At 41.4% G+C, this 17752-nt stretch overlaps 1 protein-coding gene across 1 annotated transcript; it reads left to right on the top strand.

The window, feature by feature from the left end:
- The first annotated feature begins 10782 nt into the window (after positions 1-10782).
- Positions 10783-16503, top strand: fam8a1a (family with sequence similarity 8 member A1a). Its single transcript, XM_026157058.1, has 5 exons — positions 10783-11317; positions 11904-12024; positions 12143-12266; positions 13350-13489; positions 13670-16503. The coding sequence occupies exons 1-5, from the start codon at positions 10936-10938 to the stop codon at positions 13812-13814; spliced, it is 912 nt and encodes a 303-aa protein (XP_026012843.1). The 5' UTR covers positions 10783-10935; the 3' UTR covers positions 13815-16503.
- The last annotated feature ends 1249 nt before the right edge of the window (positions 16504-17752 follow it).

Genomic DNA, 17752 nt, shown 5'->3' with positions numbered 1-17752 from the left:
AACATTAATATCTAATCAGCCAATCACATGGCAGCTCCTCAATGGATTTAGGCACATAGACATGGTCAAGGTGACCAGCTGAAGTTCAAACTTTACATAAGAATGATGAAGAAAAGTGATTTACGTGATTTTCAAAGAGGGATGGTTGTTGGTGACAAGTTGAATAAGTATGAGCATTTCACAAACTGCTGATCTGCTGGATATTCCTGCACAGCCGACTTTAGAGTTCACAGAGAGAAAAAAGAGAAACTAGTGAGTGACAGCTCTCAGGGCCAGGGACTCAAAATAACCTCTCATTACAATCAGGGTATGCAGAAGAGCATCTGTGAATGCACAACACATTGAACCTTGCAGCAGATGGCCACACTGAGGCTACAGTTTGCACAGCCTCACCAAAATCGCACGACAGAAGGTTGGAAAAATGTTGAGCTAAATTTCCACTGCAACATTTGAATGGCGAGGTCAGAAGCCACATGAAAATATAAATCCATCCTGCCTCGTATCAACAATTCAGGCTTTTGGTGGCACACTTTGCACTCATCTTCTGATGACTGCTTCCAGCAGAATGGATTCCTCCAAAGCTGCTGCTTTCAGGACCTTGTTGAATCGATGTCATGAAGAATTAAGGCATACTACTAGAGAACAGAGAGGCTTAGCTAATCCCATACTGTTGACTAAGTTCAGTAATTTAGTTATGATATATTTTGGATTTTAACAGGTTCAGTTATTCATACTTAGTCTCAGTCTTTCTGAAAGGAAACAGACTGTCCATATTCTCACTGTTTAATCTTTAAATTATATACTTCTTTAAGATGATGCTGTTAAACTGCTTTATATTTAGAGGCAGCTCAAAATATAACTTCTGATGGGCCTCTGTACTGTATACGAGGAAACACTATTACACCCTTGAGAACACAACAAATAATCTATGTTTTTCTAGTCATCTCAACAAGAGTTCCTGTCCGAGTTTACCTCAGAATAACAGCCCCATGAGTGATTGTACAGCTGAAAGGAGGAAGGATGGTGGAAATCTTTAAAGCGAGACTATGCAAACCAGTCTCTACACAATGGGTACCCCTGGGAACACTGCAGCTCAGACCTCAAGCTCTATAGAAATGTAATTACCTGCTTACTATTTTGTCTATTTTTGTGATCAAAGACATATAAATGAATGGAAAGCCAACTCTCCTGATGGCCTACTTTAGAAAAAGTCAATAAACAGAAGTGGCTGTATTTTCTGCTCTGAATCCTCCACCAGTTGTCACAGTTTTTGGCTTATCCACTCGAAAGACTACTGTGTGACAGGACATGTGATCTATAATCTGGAGGGGGTGATCCAGAGAGGGGGGAGCGAGGACTAACAAGTGTGGGACCACAATGAGCCAGATGGGAAGAACCATTTCAGGTCCACACGAGGCTTTCTTCACGCTGCGACCTCTGAGAGCACTCAGTGACTTTACAACACGCAGAGCAGTTTATTTTATGGCCACAGCATGAAGAGCTTAAGCGGAACTTCTGTGAGGGAAAACCAACTTCAAACGCCAAAAGAGTACACAATCCAACCGGCAAAAACAAAAGATGTATACACTATACATACAGAGGAAGTCGCTGAATAAAGAAATACGTTTGCAGAAATTAGAAAGCTTAATGAAAACAAAGCAAACATCAAACCAATGCTTCAACATCATCATTGGTATAATTTACCAGCCTGACGATTTGAGCAGCAGACATTCCAGTCTGAAAACTGATTGCTTTCTTCCAGAACAGATATTTGCCCCGTTGTTGCAGACAATACAGCAGGCTCTCCGTCGCACTGCTTACAATAGCAAAAATGTGTGAATCTAAGTGGCTAGAGCAGCGGATAAGTGATGCACGGGGACGCACTGACCTTCTGCTGCAGGTGGCACGGCCGAACGGAGCTGATATTTTAAAGGTCAGGCTATGCGGTTTGTCTGACGAAGATTCAACAGTTTCACTGTTTTTTAATCAAACCATTTAACTTCAGGAAAAAGCAGAAGAGGTTAAAATACGAGACCGACGCTCAGAATTGAACATTTCAGACATTGATTTTATTCCTTTGAGTTTAGCAGAGTTTGTGTATGTTTGCATCTTTATCATCTCTTAAGAGGATTTATTATCACACTGGCTGCGTTTGTGTCAGTTTGCCTTATTACTCCTAGTAAGTACATTCAGTATGTGATGTTAGTTTTCATCAGTGACAGAATGCAGGTAGTTTAGACTTTCATAGGAAAGCTTTGCTAAAAGCAAAACAAAACAATAGGTCATCAGGAAAGTTGGCTTGATGGACACATTGCAACGTGCTGTAGGCAACAGGCACTTCCCCACAATGCTGCGGAGAGATAACGGCAGCCTCTGATAGGCGGGAGGAAAACGGAAGCCATTAGTCACAGACTGACCTTTCTCTAAGTGGACTGTAAACAGCTCCTTCTGCACCATAAACCCAAACCTTTCAAGCAAGACTTATTTAACATCCATCCAAAAAGCTCATTTATAAAAACAGCACAGTTGCTTTTTTATTTCACGTGTAACATCTACACACTCTATTCTATTCTATTCTACTCTGAGGCCTGTGGGTTTACAGCTGTTTGAGTTAAAGTCCGTGTGAAACTCACTGGGAAACAGCTTGGCCGCCTTCCCTGCAATGCACAGCTGCACATTAAACAAACATGCACTCTGTGCCGGTCAACTCTTTTGTTTTAGCTGTTTGCCTCGTCAGGCACTTTTGATTATGAAAAAGTGAAATGGAGCATGTGACTGTAAGTCTGGATCGAGACACCGGTGTAATGAAATAAGAGTGGGTGGCGGTGGCGGTGAAGATTACAAGTGAGATATTGCAAAACGTCTATTGGGGGTTTTTGCTCTGATTTTAGAATTCGTCATCATTTTGTCTGCTGAGCCAGCAGCGCTTCATTACACTGGAGGAAACAGACATTTTATAATGATATCTGATTAACTCAAATATTGATTTAGAGCCATAAAAATGACAATATTTGTTCTTTGAGGCAAATATAAAGGCGATTTAAGTGACTTTGAACGTGATATGGTTCCTGGTGCCAGACTGGATTGTGCAAAGATCCCAGAAACTGATGATCTGCTGGGATTTTCCCACAAAACCTTCTGTAAGGTTGGCCGGGAATGGTCTGAAAATATCCAGTGAGCAGTAGTTCTCTGGGAGAAAATGCCTCGTTCATGCCAGAGGTCAGAGGAGAGCAGTCAGACTGCTCGGTGGTGATAGGAGGATAACAGTAATTCAAACTGAAACTGAGGCTACAGTTCACATGGCCTCACCAAAATTGAGCAACAGAAGATTGAAAAAATGTCGCCTCGTCTGATGAGTCTTGATTTCTGCTGTGACATTCAGATTGTAGGGTCAGAATGTGGATCCATCCGGCCTTGTATCAGTAGTTCAAGCTGCTGGAGGATATTTTCTTGGCACACTTTCTGGACTTAGAGCGCTAATATTGACTCTTTTTTTGTATCTACGAGTTTCTGATGGAAACATCTGGATCTTGAGACCTTAAATGCTCCACTATGTACACCACCAAGTGTTGATTTTGTCTGGCTGGTGCTGAGCAGAAAGGACTCAGTTAGATGAAAGTGGTGAGAGTAAACCACGACAGCAACCTACTAGCTTTCTCCATTGGGCGCATGCAAGCTGCAACATCTGCAATTTCTGCAGGAATTCTACTCTTTGACGTTCCACCGTAACTAAATGCAATGTGACGATCAAACACTGATTAGAGCACATTTAAAATGAGCCCCCCCCCCCCCCCCCAAAAAAAAAAACCCCAAACAAAAACAAAAACCAATGAAGGTGTGGAATGAATGAATATGAACAAAGTGCTGTACGGAATGAGCGAGGAAAAACAAAACAAAACAGGGGAGTGTGATATGTAAAAGGGAAGAGGAAGGGGAGGTTTGTTACTGTTACGTGAGCTAACCTCTCACCTCCTTACCGCTGTGTACTAACAGTGGGAGAAAGGTGAATACAGGCCGGGACATTAAAGCTGCAGGAAACTGCAGAGAATTAGGCGAGGGAAGCGATGAGAAGGAGGACGATGATGAGAGGGAATTTGCTCGAAACTGAAGCTGGTGGGAGAGCGGTTGTGCTCTCGTTCTCCCCTTGGGTGTTCCTGTCAAGGCTCTGGGGATGCAGACATAATTTACTTAATTGGTTCTCACTGATACATATAAGACTAAGAGGGGATTTTTCCCCCTGTTCTTTGGGGCAAAGGTAGCAAGGACTTCCCTCTGCTGCCTCAGCAGATGAAGTTGTTCCTCTTCAGCGCTCTCGCTTTTTGAAGTTTCGACTGCACAAACATATATTTAGTACGACAAAATTGCTCATTTTCTTTAAAAAGAGTCTCTGATCCCTGCATGAAATTAGGGAAGGATATTAAAGGCATTAATCTGATTTGAAGCTGTGAGAACTGACTTTAAACTACATGAAACATTAAATGCCACGTGGATTTTGGCCAGTCTGAGTAATGTATACACAAATCACATGCTGCACTCTCTCCACCCTCTAAAAACAATACGGGTGACCCCTTACCCCACATTCTCTGGATGACTGAATGCCTGAAATCACAGACGCACTCCAAATCTAACCTTTGTGTCCAGTAAGAACTTAAAGCAGTGCGTGGTTTATGACACAACGTGCAAGGACAAAAAGCCTGCAGACTCCCAGATCTTGAGTTCACACATGACCATGAGAGGAATTTCTCAAACTAGGTTTTTTTTTTTTTTTTTTGACAAACTCATGATACTTTTTGATACATTTGAAAACCCCAGAGTTATGACCTTTTGTAACGGGCTCCACACCAGAGATATGGTATTATCTGAGGAACTTTAACATAAACTATTCCACATGTTTGAAACTGACACAACCAAAGAGCCCGAGACATTTCTCAAGCAGGGACTGGACTAAAAAAAACAAATAAAACACAACAGTGAACATTTTTTATAATGTCTGCTGTAAAAAAAAAAAAAAAATTACATTTTGAAATGCATTGGACTCGAGTATAGACAGCATAAATAGATAGACATAGCTATTATGACGTGCCTTATTGGTTAGGTATTGTATTACCCTTATCAAACCTGGAGCTGAGCTGTTTGGTATTTTTATTCTAGATGTGATGAAAATAATAATTATGAAAATTCCATTTTTTCAGTGTGACCTGAAACTAGCCCCACAACGCATTAGCAAACTGTTTGAGGTCACACGTCAAAGCCTTTTAGCAACCAGGTTAGTCGCCCCATGCTGGCCATTATAAACAGTTTAAAAGTTTAAGACACTTTTGTGTCAGCTTCACTGGGCTGGGACTCGTGCTTTAAAGTTTGAGACTTCAAATGTTGTTGTTTTATATGATCCCTTTGGTTTGCCTTTTTGCTTTCATGTCTATTGAACTGTCTTTAGTTCCCATTTCTATTCATGTGAAAGTTAAGTTGTTTCTCGTGGTTTGATTGATTTTTATTCAGGATCTTCATGGTTTCCTGGTTCCAGGTGTTTTGTAAGTATTTCCTTATATTCTGAGCTCTTAGTTCACTTTAGGTTTCTAGTCTTGGTTATAGTTTATCTGTGACCTTTTGTGCCTTTTGCTCTCCCTTCTGTGTCACGTCCCGGTCTCTGTGTTAGATGTTTCTCTGTTTGGCTGCTTCCTGTTTTATTCTGAGTCCCTTTTGCTTGGCCTTTATTTTTGCTTCCTGTGGCTTCTGTCACCTTGATTATGCTCAGGTGTGCCTTTCTCTCCAGGTGTTTCCTATCTCCCCGACTGCCTTGTGTGTATCTATAACCTTAATCTTCCCTTTGTCAGTGTCTCTTAATCCTTCCTGTTATCCTGCTTGGTGTGCTCCTTGTCTGTTTTTAGATTCTGCTGACTGCTCCATATGTTTCCCAGTTCATCTCTTGGATTCTAATTGCTTTCTTTGTGGATTCTTTGCACCTTATAGACTTTGGTTTTGTACCTAAATACAAAATGAGTCTTCTGTTTACCCATTTTGCAACAGTGCTCCATGATGACAGTGGCCTCCCTCAATAAAATATCCTCACATGTTCCCTCGCATCAAAAAACTGCTCTAGAACACAACAAAGAGCCCGAGGCACTGACCCTGTCTGCAAACTGTTAATCTGAATATGAGGAAACACGTGGTGGATTCCCTGGAACAAACCCAATCTGTGAAGTGTGATGCCCTGCAATCCACTGAACCCAAAAACCACAATCTATGATTTTAGCAACACAAGAGACCAAAAATACCAGACAGGTGCTTTTAATGCTGTGGATGATTAGTGTAGAAATCAATTATCAGTCAAATTCTCCTGTATTTCAATGATAGAATTGCCATATTGATAAGTTTATTAACAGCTGAGTTTTACTGACTAAAGCGCACACGTTTACGGTTCAGTGCTGATTCTCTGATGCTTTCAGTGTTCTGTGTGTAACTCTTCCTAATTGATAAAGACCAGCTGTTTTTGCTAAGCTAAACCCTGTAATTGCCTGGTGACGCTGTATTCTGAGTATGTCAGAGTGTTATCAGTGTTAAATTTAATTAGAACTATGCCAAGTTCTTATCTGCTATCCTCCTTTGTGGATTGTAAATATCCCACAGAGAGACGCCGGGGCGGGTGCCGGTTTTCATCCATCAAAGCCACTCAAAGAGAAGAAACATGTTTATATTTAAGAACTCAAATATGCCAGAAATGAGACTGAATCTTTGACCGCTGAAGACCAAATACACAAAGAATTCAGCTCATATCGCGCACTTCAGAGCAGTTAAGGTTATTTGGTGACCTTGTTCCCTTTAAGTGTGTCTGGAAGAACTGTCCATATCCTTTATAGACACAGCAAGCCCTCTCAGCTATGAACACTCTGTGTTGCGCACAGATACTTTCAGTGGCTCAGACAACAAAAGGAATAATCAAAATGAAGGGGCCTGTCTTCCATGTAGGGCAGTGAGTGTGCGCACCAGCAAAAGCTAAACAATCAGAGTGCAAAAGGAAGAAATATTTTCCTTGTGAAATACCCAATTAAGAAGCTGCCTCAGATAAAAGGAGAGAGGCTGCTCTAAGTGCCATTAGTGTTCCTCTACAGCAAAGTTGACTTTACAAGGAGAACATGTGTCTTCACACACACTCGAGGAGTCCAAGTGCCTCCCTTATCTCACCTTGACAATATAGGGGTCTAATAAGGGCACAGGCAGATTCAGCGGTTTTAAAATGGGCGCTCACTGTGATCTAATTCTCTCCAAATCCGAGCAATGGTGACATCCCAGCAGGATGAGCATTATAGGCAGTACCGTGAAAAAGTCTTGAGCCACTCTTCGTTTCTTTATAAATTCCTTACAAGGAGTCGAACTCTTGTTGAACAAAACTTCTCCAGGCTTTGTGAAGGTCTTTTAATTTTTTTTATTCAGACAGTGTCATTGTGTGCTGTGTGGCAGGCAGGATGCAGGACTCAAACATGGGAATTGTAACTGAAAGCGGCAGTTTTATTGGTGAAAAACAGTACAAAACAAAACTAGAAACCAAAAACTCAAACTAAAGCATGAGAAAATAAACCAGGAACTGGGAACTATAATTACTTGGAACACAGAGGGAGGAAACACAGCAGACCAAGGGTACGGCATGACAACTGACAGAGAGAAACACAGATTTAAATACAGAGGCAGGGCAACAAGAGGATGGGGAACAGGTGGCAACGCAGCTGGGACACATCAGACCTAACAAGACAAAGAGAAGCTAAACCAGACACACACCACACAGGACAGGGACTATCAAAATAAAACAGGAAATACACGACATGCACAGAGGCATGACCTTGACACTGAACAGAGGGAATAAGGAGCACAGGGACAGGAGTAACAAACTGCGACATGAGACACGACTGGAGAACAAGAAAATAAACATGAAGACAGAACTAAACCTACGCGAAATGTGAGGGGCCCAGGAACAAAACCCAAGAACTAGAAATCACAAAGCAAAGAAGAACTAGAGCTAGAAATACCGAATCAAGAACTGGACTGAAAATCAGTATGCGTAGAGGAGGTTTGGAGAGAGGTTCAACAGTGTCAGCAGCTATCTGCAAAACATGGTGTGTCATGGCTTCCAGCTGCTTTTCAGTCAGTGGTGTGTGGCATCTTCTTAAAATTGATGGAATTATCAACACAGAAAATACCATCAGACTTTGATCCATGCACTCAGACTCTGATTGGCAATAGCTTCAAACAAAATGCCAATGCAGTAAGTAAGCATACCTAGACAGAAAATCACAATATGTAACGTTATCGGTTGTGGATTGGCCTCCCCAGAGCCTGGACTTCAACATGATTGAAGTGGGGGATCATATTGACAGAGATCAACATCCAAAGAAGACAGTTAAATGTCCTTCAAGAAGCCTGGAAAACTATTCCTGAAGACTACTTAGAGAAATTACAAGAAAGCTTGTCGAAGAGAGTTCAGGCTGTGTTGAAGAATAAAGGTGGTCACACCAAATATCAACTTTTAAGCTCGTTAGAATCCTACAAACTCTGTTTCTGCCTTATGTACCATATTTCCATGTGTGCTCACATAGTACACAGTAACTCACTGCACTGAAGTCCTATTTTCCAAGCAAAAAACCCCAGAATAAGTGATGACTCAAAACTTTTGCACAGTACCGTAATATTTGGTGTTATTGCCAATATGATTGCAGTAGCAGAAACACACAATCCAACGAAGCTTTTATTTGTGGTTTCTTTGAAGATTTTTTTAAAAAACAGGCTGTGTAATAATTTTAGTTACTCTTCATGTTTCTAAAGTTTTGACAGTCTTCAGATGTCGTGGATGACATTATAGCACATCCACAAATGGAAACTTATAAATAAATTTTACACAATAAAATTACAGATTCTTCCTTATCTGGGTGATACATAGCCCACCACTAACCAGATCACCAAACCTCTCTTGCTCATTCATTTCTTTTCTAGCACACACACTCGCTCAGACACACCTCCACAGCAGTAATCCCACCAGGTTGTTGGGTTTCTATGGGGGTCAGCGTTTGCCAGACACTGCTTTTATTTGGACCTGATTACTTTTGGGCACAGTCATCGTATGGTTTCTGTCGACTGGGATAACGCTCATTGGGGGCGGATTGGCATTCGCCTCACTGGCTCCATTCACTAGGCCCGGCACAATCATGTGGATCTGGCAGACCTAACACCTAACCCAAAGAGTCGGGCCAGCCCAGTCAGCAAATACAATGCCCTCACTTCCCCGGTAATCAGAGAGGAGGGGGAGTAAAACGATAGCCAGCGAAGACACACAAAAAAAGAGACTGATGTGAGTGAGTAAGTTAAACATTTAGGAGGGGAGAGAGGCGTGTGCAACATCTGTAAAGTGGGGTTAAAAAGAAAGAGAGGGAAAGAGTTTGTGAGAGCGAAAGCAGCACAGCTTTCCATCAGCTGACTAGCCAGTTTTAGACTTTTTGACCCCAGTGACCTCAGCGGCAGACCACTTTGCAGAAATCACTCAGTTAAGATGTTTGTGAGCTCTTAATGTGGTAGGAGGTGGGAATGTACATGGTCAAAAAAGTTCTGTGAGGAATCATTTTATTTTGAAAAGCCCAGAAAATGCACCTGAATTAAAGCAGACAACATAAAAACTGCAATAAGCCTAACTGTAATAGACATCATACAGTCACTGTTGATAAAAGTGTACAAATACAGAGTAGGTAATGCTGTTGTTTGTATTTGGTATTGTTGAACGTGCATAAACAGACCTCTGCTGCTCTCTTGTGGTGCAGTCTTAGAGTAATGTTGCACGTGCTATACATATACTGTAGACATCAAGTATAACATTATGACTATGTGTCTAATATTGTATTGGTCCCCCTTTTGCTGCTAAAACAGCCCGACTCATCAAGGCGTAGACTCCACTCGAGCCCTGAAGGTGCGCTGTGGTGTTTCGCACCAGGTTGTTAACATTTCATGAAGTCCTTTAAGTTGCAAGGTGGCCTTGTGTGTCTGGCATATCCTACAGATGCTCACTTGGATTAATATCTGGGGGCTTTGGAGGCAATGTGAACACTTCAAACTTGTTGCTGTGTTCCTCAAACTATTCCTGAACCACTTTTGCTTTGTGGCAGGGAAGATTATCCTGCTGAAAGAGGCCACAGCCATCAGGGAATACAGTTTCCATGAAGGATGTAACAGAGTATTGTAACAAACACTGTGAAGGTTGCAGACCCATGCTCTAGACGGATGCTGTGGATTTCCTGCCCTTCTCCAAAGGAGCTAAGATGTGAGGAAGAGATGCCAGTAGTGGAAGCAAGTAGACACAGCACACTAACACAAATCACACTACAACTGGAAACTAGCGGTAAACATTTAAAACTTGTGCTGTGAACTTGTGGAAAATTAACAGCTCAATAAAGGGCATAATTTTAAAAATCAAAAGCAGTAAATGTTTGCTATGGCTGCCAAAGGTGGAAGAAATGTACTTTTCAAAGTATGACAAGTATCCACAGGAACCTGAATAAAATAACAACAAACAAAAAAAACCCAGAATGATCCTTTAAATGGCTCATACCATTAATGACAGCAGGGGGATAGAGTTTCTTGCCATTGTGATTACACGGTGTTTATTTATGATAAATGAAGCACTGATAGAGTAGATAGTATTGTTTTAAAGACACACAAGTCTTTAATTTGAGCTTCATAAATATTATAAAACGACACAGACTCAGGGCGCGGCGTATAGCAGTGAGTGGTCCCGGAAGTCCCCGTATTTACAAACACATTTAGCCGGCGCTTCCTTGCACCAGCCGGGAGCTAATGAACGGGGCACCGGGAGGATTACCTGAGGGCTAAACGCGTTTTAAACGGTTTTCCTGCCAAATTCAGGCAAGCCTGTGAGGACGCTGAGGTATATTTGCGGCTATGACGGACGAAAAAAGCAGCAGCGGTCCTGAAAGTGACGCACAGCAGCCTCGGAGCACCGCTACAGCGGAATACTGCGCAAACTTGCAGCAGTGGATGTGGCAGTATTACTGGGGGTACGCCAGCTGGCAGAGCTGGGTGGCTCTGTCAGCTTTCCCCTTCCCTCCGCCGGGGATAAGCGCTCAGACGCCGCCGGGTACACCCGTCAGTGGGCAGCAAGCATTTGACACAAGGAGCTGGTACAGCTACTATCCTGTCACATCCCCCGCAGCTTCCTTTCCTCACCTGGCTGCCGGGACCGAGCTGGGCTCAGCCACCAACCCGCTCCCGGGTGCCGATGCTCGTCCTGGTCAGCAGCAGAACGGGAACCCGCCTCAGGCAGGTAGGGCTCAGGTTTGGCAGCGCGAGTCGGTTACTAAGTGCTAATTACAACACATGCTGCCCAGTCTACATGAATACTTTTACATTACTTCAGTATTAAACATATTTAAACAACTCACAAATGTAAGTTTCTCTTTAAACGTTTTTAAATTACCCTCATAAGAACTGCACAAGAGGTGCACATACTAAATATATATTACTGTTTATGAATTGAAAGCATTATGATTAGTAAAAGTTTAATAAGAATTTATGGAAGTAATCAAAATGTAATCTTTAAAGCAGGATAATCATCCGGGCTGATTATTGTTGCTTATTTGTTGTAATCTGATTAGTAACAATTGAATGTAAGACCCAGCTCTGTGTTAAAGCTAGGTCATGAGTCTGACCAGGCTTAAGTAAATGACCTAGAGGAAACGAGCTTATATGCTTAAGAGTCTTTCAAGGTTTTTCCTCGTCCTCTGTTTTCTCTTGTGACTGTCAGCAGTGTCTGTTCACTGATTATATGTGAATGATTATGAGTTTATGAAGCTTTGAGTTGCCACGGTAATGAAAACGGCTGTTCTGTTGTCTTTTCATCTGCCATGCAGGACAAGAGTACACCATCCCCTCTCCTCTCCAGAGGTTCCTCGCAGAGACTGTGGACTTCTTCATCCTGTTTTGTGTGAAAGCCACCATCGTGTTATGGATCATGTATCTGAGTGGTATGAAGTGAGTAAAAAACACCAGGATAAACGGGCAAAGACTCAACTTTAAATGAGGCCTCTCAATCTGCTTGAATTCCAAGTTATGCCGCTTTGCACAGACAAACTGTCTCTCTTCTTTAAAGGGACATTGCCAAATTTATCACCCACTTCATTGTGGAGGAGATAGATGAGAACACGTCCCTGGAGGACCTGCAGAAGATGATGGCTGTTGCTCTGGTCTACAGGGTACTGGTGTGTGTCTACGAGGTGAGTCTCATTTCTCATTGCCTTGATAAATGCTCGGTTAAGTGATGTGCAGAAGTATATTAATATTGAAAATTTGCATGCTAGCGTGTGTTTATCTTCACCCAAACTAAGCTTTCTGTTTTATAACATTTAATAACATTTTAGAGTGTACAAGGTTTTCCTTGTGCAACTGCGAATTAAAGCAGAACACCTGTTAGAGTATAAATAACATTTCGCACTGTTCTCATTTACACCCAATAGCAGCAGCACGTTCTCTTGTTTAATGAGAACAGGCAGCGTCAGAGTTCTTTGCGGCGCCCACAGAGAACAGTGATGCAACGTTGCATTCATAGTTGCCTGCGATTAAGTCACTTATCCCGTCTCTTGTTAGAATTACGATATTGTCTTGTTTTCCCAGGTGGGAGCCAGCTCTGGGATATTCATGCACCTCTGCTCAGACTCACACCATATGGCATGTTTCCTTCTCTGCCTCTGAGCTTGTTTGTGCTATACTGAAAACAAATTTCTTGTCTTGTTAATGTTTTGGGCCGGGATTAGTTATGCAATAAATAAAAGCTTGAGTAATTTATTTTCATGGCCATGTGTATTGCACTGCGAAATATTGGGCAATAAAAACTTGAGCCTAGCATTAGTTCATTTAACGCTTCACACATTAAAATAGGCACATTTTCTGAAAAGTGCAAGCTTATCTAAATATTCCCCTTCAACTGGTCTCTGACTGTGGTTGTTGTGCATGGGGCTGATCAAAAGCTGGAATTATACTCTTGATTAATTCACTAATTGTTACTATATACTGTTATTTTTGTTTGTGCATCTGCTGGCTGCTTTGCAACCCATCTGACACCAACTGTGACTTAATCAATATTATCTATCACCACTGATGCCTGCTCTGTTCTGTGGGCCTTGCTGCTGTTCTTCCAGCCTCCACCTTTTCATGTATGCACACTGAGGGCGAGGGTAGTTCCCAGAACAGCGCAGCTAAATATACGTTGCAAGACATGGAAATGAAAGTCTTTCGTAATTCTCCTACCGAACGACATTCGGTGACAAGCGGTGTGATGTTTGTTGTTCTCATCCAATCAGATCATCTGTATTTGGGGCGCTGGTGGAGCTACGCCAGGAAAGTTCCTGCTCGGCTTGCGGGTGGTGACGTGCGATACGTCCACCCTTATACGACCCAACTGTGTTCTTGTGGTCCCAGCATCCAACGTGTCCTTCTCAGCGTGAGTCTTCACACTTTTTATGTTGGTTTTTTTCCCTGTTGAGTTATTTTTATATTTATTAAAAAGTTTTAAAAAAAAGTATATTATTTGTTGTTTCCAGTTCTTTTAGAGCATCTGTGTGGGATTCAGTAAGTCCCTGTTTGAGCTCATATTTTGCCTCGTCTCTCTCGATTTTCACAGCTCTACTGTGCGGGCGTTGAACAAGAACTTCTCCATTGCCTTCCTCTTCCCTGTCTTTATCACCCTCCTCTTCTTCCAGCACAACAGGACTGTGTACGACATTGTGGCGGGGACCATAGTTGTTCAGCGCAGAGGAGGCAGATAGCAGTATTAGACTTCTGTTTAAAGAGTATCTAGAAAATTTTATCGAACTCAGATTTACTAACACAGAGGAGAGTGACTTTGCTGGGAAAAACTTGGAACGCTCTATAAAATGAAACGTATACAGACGTAGACCTGGTACAGTGGGATGAGAAACATCTCCTGCTGTAAGGGATTTAAAGGTGCAATATGTAAGATGTTTAATTAAAAACATTTAAAAATTAAGTGGAATCGTCAGCACAATGTGATGAAATCCTTCAAAGTTTCTGAAGTTATGTCAGATTCTACATGTTATGTTGTAGAGATGAAATTATAAATGCAGTGGTGGACGGGGTTGGACAAAAGCGCTGGACGGTTTCGGTTTCAGCCTACAACTGACCTTACAGTGTGTCCTGTGCGCGTTAATGGCAGTAGGTGACACAGACAGCTGGAGGCTTGGATCCTACAACATGATGTTAGCTAGCTTTATAATATATCAATGCTGCAACAGCATCTGTGATAGCAAACACAAACAGCTGTTGATCTGCTGTTAAAATAAATAACAATAAAAAGTCCAGTGCAAACAAAAATCTATATAAGTTAAATCTTCACATATCAGCATTTTGGTGATTGCATGATTATCAGTCGTGCAATCCAGCACAGTTAGACACTGCATTAGTCTTTTTCCCTGGCTCAGTTGGTCTTTACCTGCCAACAGGCTCATCAGTACTGCACGAACACTACTGCTGTTACTGTGTCCCAAAGCTAGAAGGTCTAAAGCTGAGATTGGTGGAGAGGGAAAGCCAGGGAGAAGTCCTGATTGGACACTGGCTGTCTGTGTATTTTAGGCAGCCCGGCCGACCTATTATATGGATTTCTAAAGCCGATAGCTCGTGTGTGTCTCCATGTGAAACAGAGCACAGGAAAGCAGCAAAGTAAGTGCAAACAAGTAGACGTGAGTTAGCTAAACAACATCAGTGTTGTTTTTTTTCAGTGTCATATGTTTATGAAAAAAGAATAAGAGCAATATTATGAAGTGAGGTGCTCTAACATGCACTTTCATAAAAGAGCGACACATTCAGGAAACTTTAAAGGAGCAGTTAAAAAAACACATTTTGTTGGTGTGCTTTGCTTTTTATTTAAGAGCAATTTTGTTCCGTTTTACCTTTTAAAATTAAATGACAGAACATGACTGTTTTTGTCAGCCTCTGCAGAAAATTTTTATATTCAAATTAACAAACTTTGCAAGTAAAAAGGTTTGAGTCATCCGTCACTCTTTTTCTATGCACAACTGGTATATGCAAAGCAAGATGGCATGCGAGGCTCCTGAATGGCCTACTGTCCCCAAAATAAAACTGGAGGAAAAGTCCATCTGCAGTCCTGAGTCAGGCTGAGAAACAGAACACTCTTTACAAATTGCACCTTTAATTCTCACCACTGTATCGCTCTAAATAAGCTCAGAGGACAAAACTAAAGTATTGTGAGGTTTTTGCTCATCGCAGAGTGTGTAAAGTTGGAAAGCTTGTTGTCGTGGAATAATCCCGCAGCTCATGTGAATTTTAATAAGTGCGCTACTGTATGACACAATCTACTGTTTCCTTTTTTTTTTTTTTTGGTGACCCTGAAAGGATTTGATAACTTTTACCTTTTGTGATTATGTAGTTGCAGTATGCAAGATTTTTGTACCACTAAAGTGCATGTCCACTATTGTGTGATTGTTTCATTTTTCTACAAACTGAAGCTAACTGTTCTTTAATACTTTGTAAGAAAAAGTTATAAATAATTTAACGTATTGGCAACTTGCAAACACATGGGCAGCATTGTTATTAGAGTACGACACTTTGCAGCCTCTTTCTTTCTTTAAGCCAACAATGATCAGTCAAATGTCTAACATGCTGATAGTTTCTTTGTGATTTATTAATGCTGAAAAAGAACATTTAAGAGTTGTTTTTATGTGCCCACGGACCATTTAATGAAGTGTTTTTTTCTGATGTGGTGACATAAAGTTGTCCAATTTCTTGGGGGGTACGGAGTGCAAATAGATTTCTAAATTCTCTGCTCATGTTTTCTCTCGTCAGTCTTGTAGCTTTTGTGACTCAGGGCAGCTTTTATTTTGAAAGGACCCGCGTTTGTATGACCGCTGTTACTCTTCAATTGTAAAGACTCGTTTTGTTAGATTACCCGTTGGACTGTTTTCTAACACAGACATCTAATCAGCCAATCACAGGGCAGCAATTCAGACAAGTAGACATAGTTAAGACGACCTGCTAGAAGTTCAAATCGATCTTGAGAACAGAGCATAAATAATGTAATCTAAGTGATTTTAAGGGTGGTATTTCAGAAACTGCTGATCACCTGGGATTTCCCCTCGCAACCAGAAACTTAACAGAAGTTTCTGTTTTTTATAATAAAAATACATTAAAGCATCTATTCTTTAAAAATATGAATAAAACATTTTAGTAGCCATAATGAAAGTTTACATTTGCTATTAACACAGGAGATTACGCTCTCCACAGTAAAAATGACTTCTCAGCCTTCAGAGGAAAAACAAGTTCAAACACTGATGAAACTGGTTACAATTCATCGAATGGAAAAAGACATTTCAGATTTTAAACAGTTATTACGTCATATTTAATGTTATTTAGGCTGTGGAAAGAGGAAGGGTTGAAGATGTACTGCGGTAATAAAATAACAGCAGAAAAGTTTGCTTTTTACTACAGAGTCTGATACATTTGTTCCAGTCATAAAAGCAACTAACAAAAGGGCCCTTAAGAGACCAAAGGGTAAAAGAAAGAAAAGACAACAACACTGACAGACAATCTTCAGAATACATTTATGAATCAGTTTCACTTGGGTGTGCACGTCATGACAATGTTTGCACTTTACCACAAAAGGCACTTTGAATTAAAGTAAAGTATAGTTCCAGTCGGAACAACAGCAACAGTCCTTCCAACAAAGCACTCAGTCAGGTTGTTTCCCATCACATGTCTGCACACTATTAGTTCCTGTTTTCATAGAGCTGTTAATACTGACGTCTTTACGTTGAGAACTGACATCCTTTAACTGCTGCACACTTGGGACCAGGCCACATGAGGGCAGCAGAGAATGACACAGGCTGAGGCGCAGATGCTAGAAATACGAACCATCTTGCTTATTGTGCCTAACATCCTGTTGTATCATCTTTGTAAACGAAGCAGCGCTTCTATTGTGCTTTTCTACTCTGAGCACTCAGATTGCTTTCTACTGTGAGGCCCATTCACCCATTCATACAAGCACTTTATCCTCTGACATTCATACACATACAGTGAACAAACCATCAATATTCCCATCAGTAGATGACCCGCTCTACCTCCTGAGCCACAGCCACTCCCTCAATTCCTGTCCTGTAGGCCACAGGTGTGTGTCAGACATGAACCCTGAACAGGTAGCAGTCTTACATTCATGACAGACAAGAGAAATCAAAAGGCTTTTGCATAGGACAGTGAAACATTTCCCTTTGATTTTAAAAAATAAAGTTAATTATATAAAGACAGGCTGAATTATGTCGCGTGGGGATACTTTGTTTGTGTATATGGTTTTATGTATTCAGTACAGGGGACATTATGGTCTATGTTTAGAAAAAAAGAAGTGAAGAAGTGTAACTTTGCAGCCCCATTAAACAAGTGGGAAGAGGACAGTGATTCTTTAAGCCTTTAAACCTGCAGTAGGTGATGCCCATGGACACTTGGGGGCAGCAGAAACCAGCTGTGAACACAATCGACCACCGTTTAAGTAGATGAACTTGTAAGAAAACATTTGCTGATTTACACCTCCAGTGCCATTAGCATTAATTCTGTGTCGTGTTTAATTTGGGGGATGACTGTCTGTCTGTCTCTGTTGGCTCTGTATTTAACTTTTCCAGGGTGCGCTGTACCTCATGACCTGTCACAGCTGGGATAGGCCCCAGATAAGTAATTAAGAAAA

The sequence above is a fragment of the Astatotilapia calliptera genome, chromosome 22, assembly GCF_900246225.1.
Source record: "Astatotilapia calliptera chromosome 22, fAstCal1.2, whole genome shotgun sequence".
NCBI classification, from domain to species: Eukaryota; Metazoa; Chordata; class Actinopteri; order Cichliformes; family Cichlidae; genus Astatotilapia; species Astatotilapia calliptera.
Note: the sequence above shows the minus strand (reverse complement) of the source record. Positions and strands in the feature narration are given on the sequence as shown.

What these genes read in the sequence shown, in the direction of transcription:
- fam8a1a (XM_026157058.1), top strand. Translation starts at nt 10,936, where the DNA reads ATGACGGACGAAAAAAGCAGCAGCGGTCCTGAAAGTGACGCACAGCAG. An exon ending in TACTGGTGTGTGTCTACGAG is followed by an intron (nt 12,267 to 13,349) that starts GTGAGTCTCATT and finishes TCATCCAATCAG; the next exon opens with ATCATCTGTATTTGGGGCGC. An exon ending in TCCAACGTGTCCTTCTCAGC is followed by an intron (nt 13,490 to 13,669) that starts GTGAGTCTTCAC and finishes CGATTTTCACAG; the next exon opens with CTCTACTGTGCGGGCGTTGA.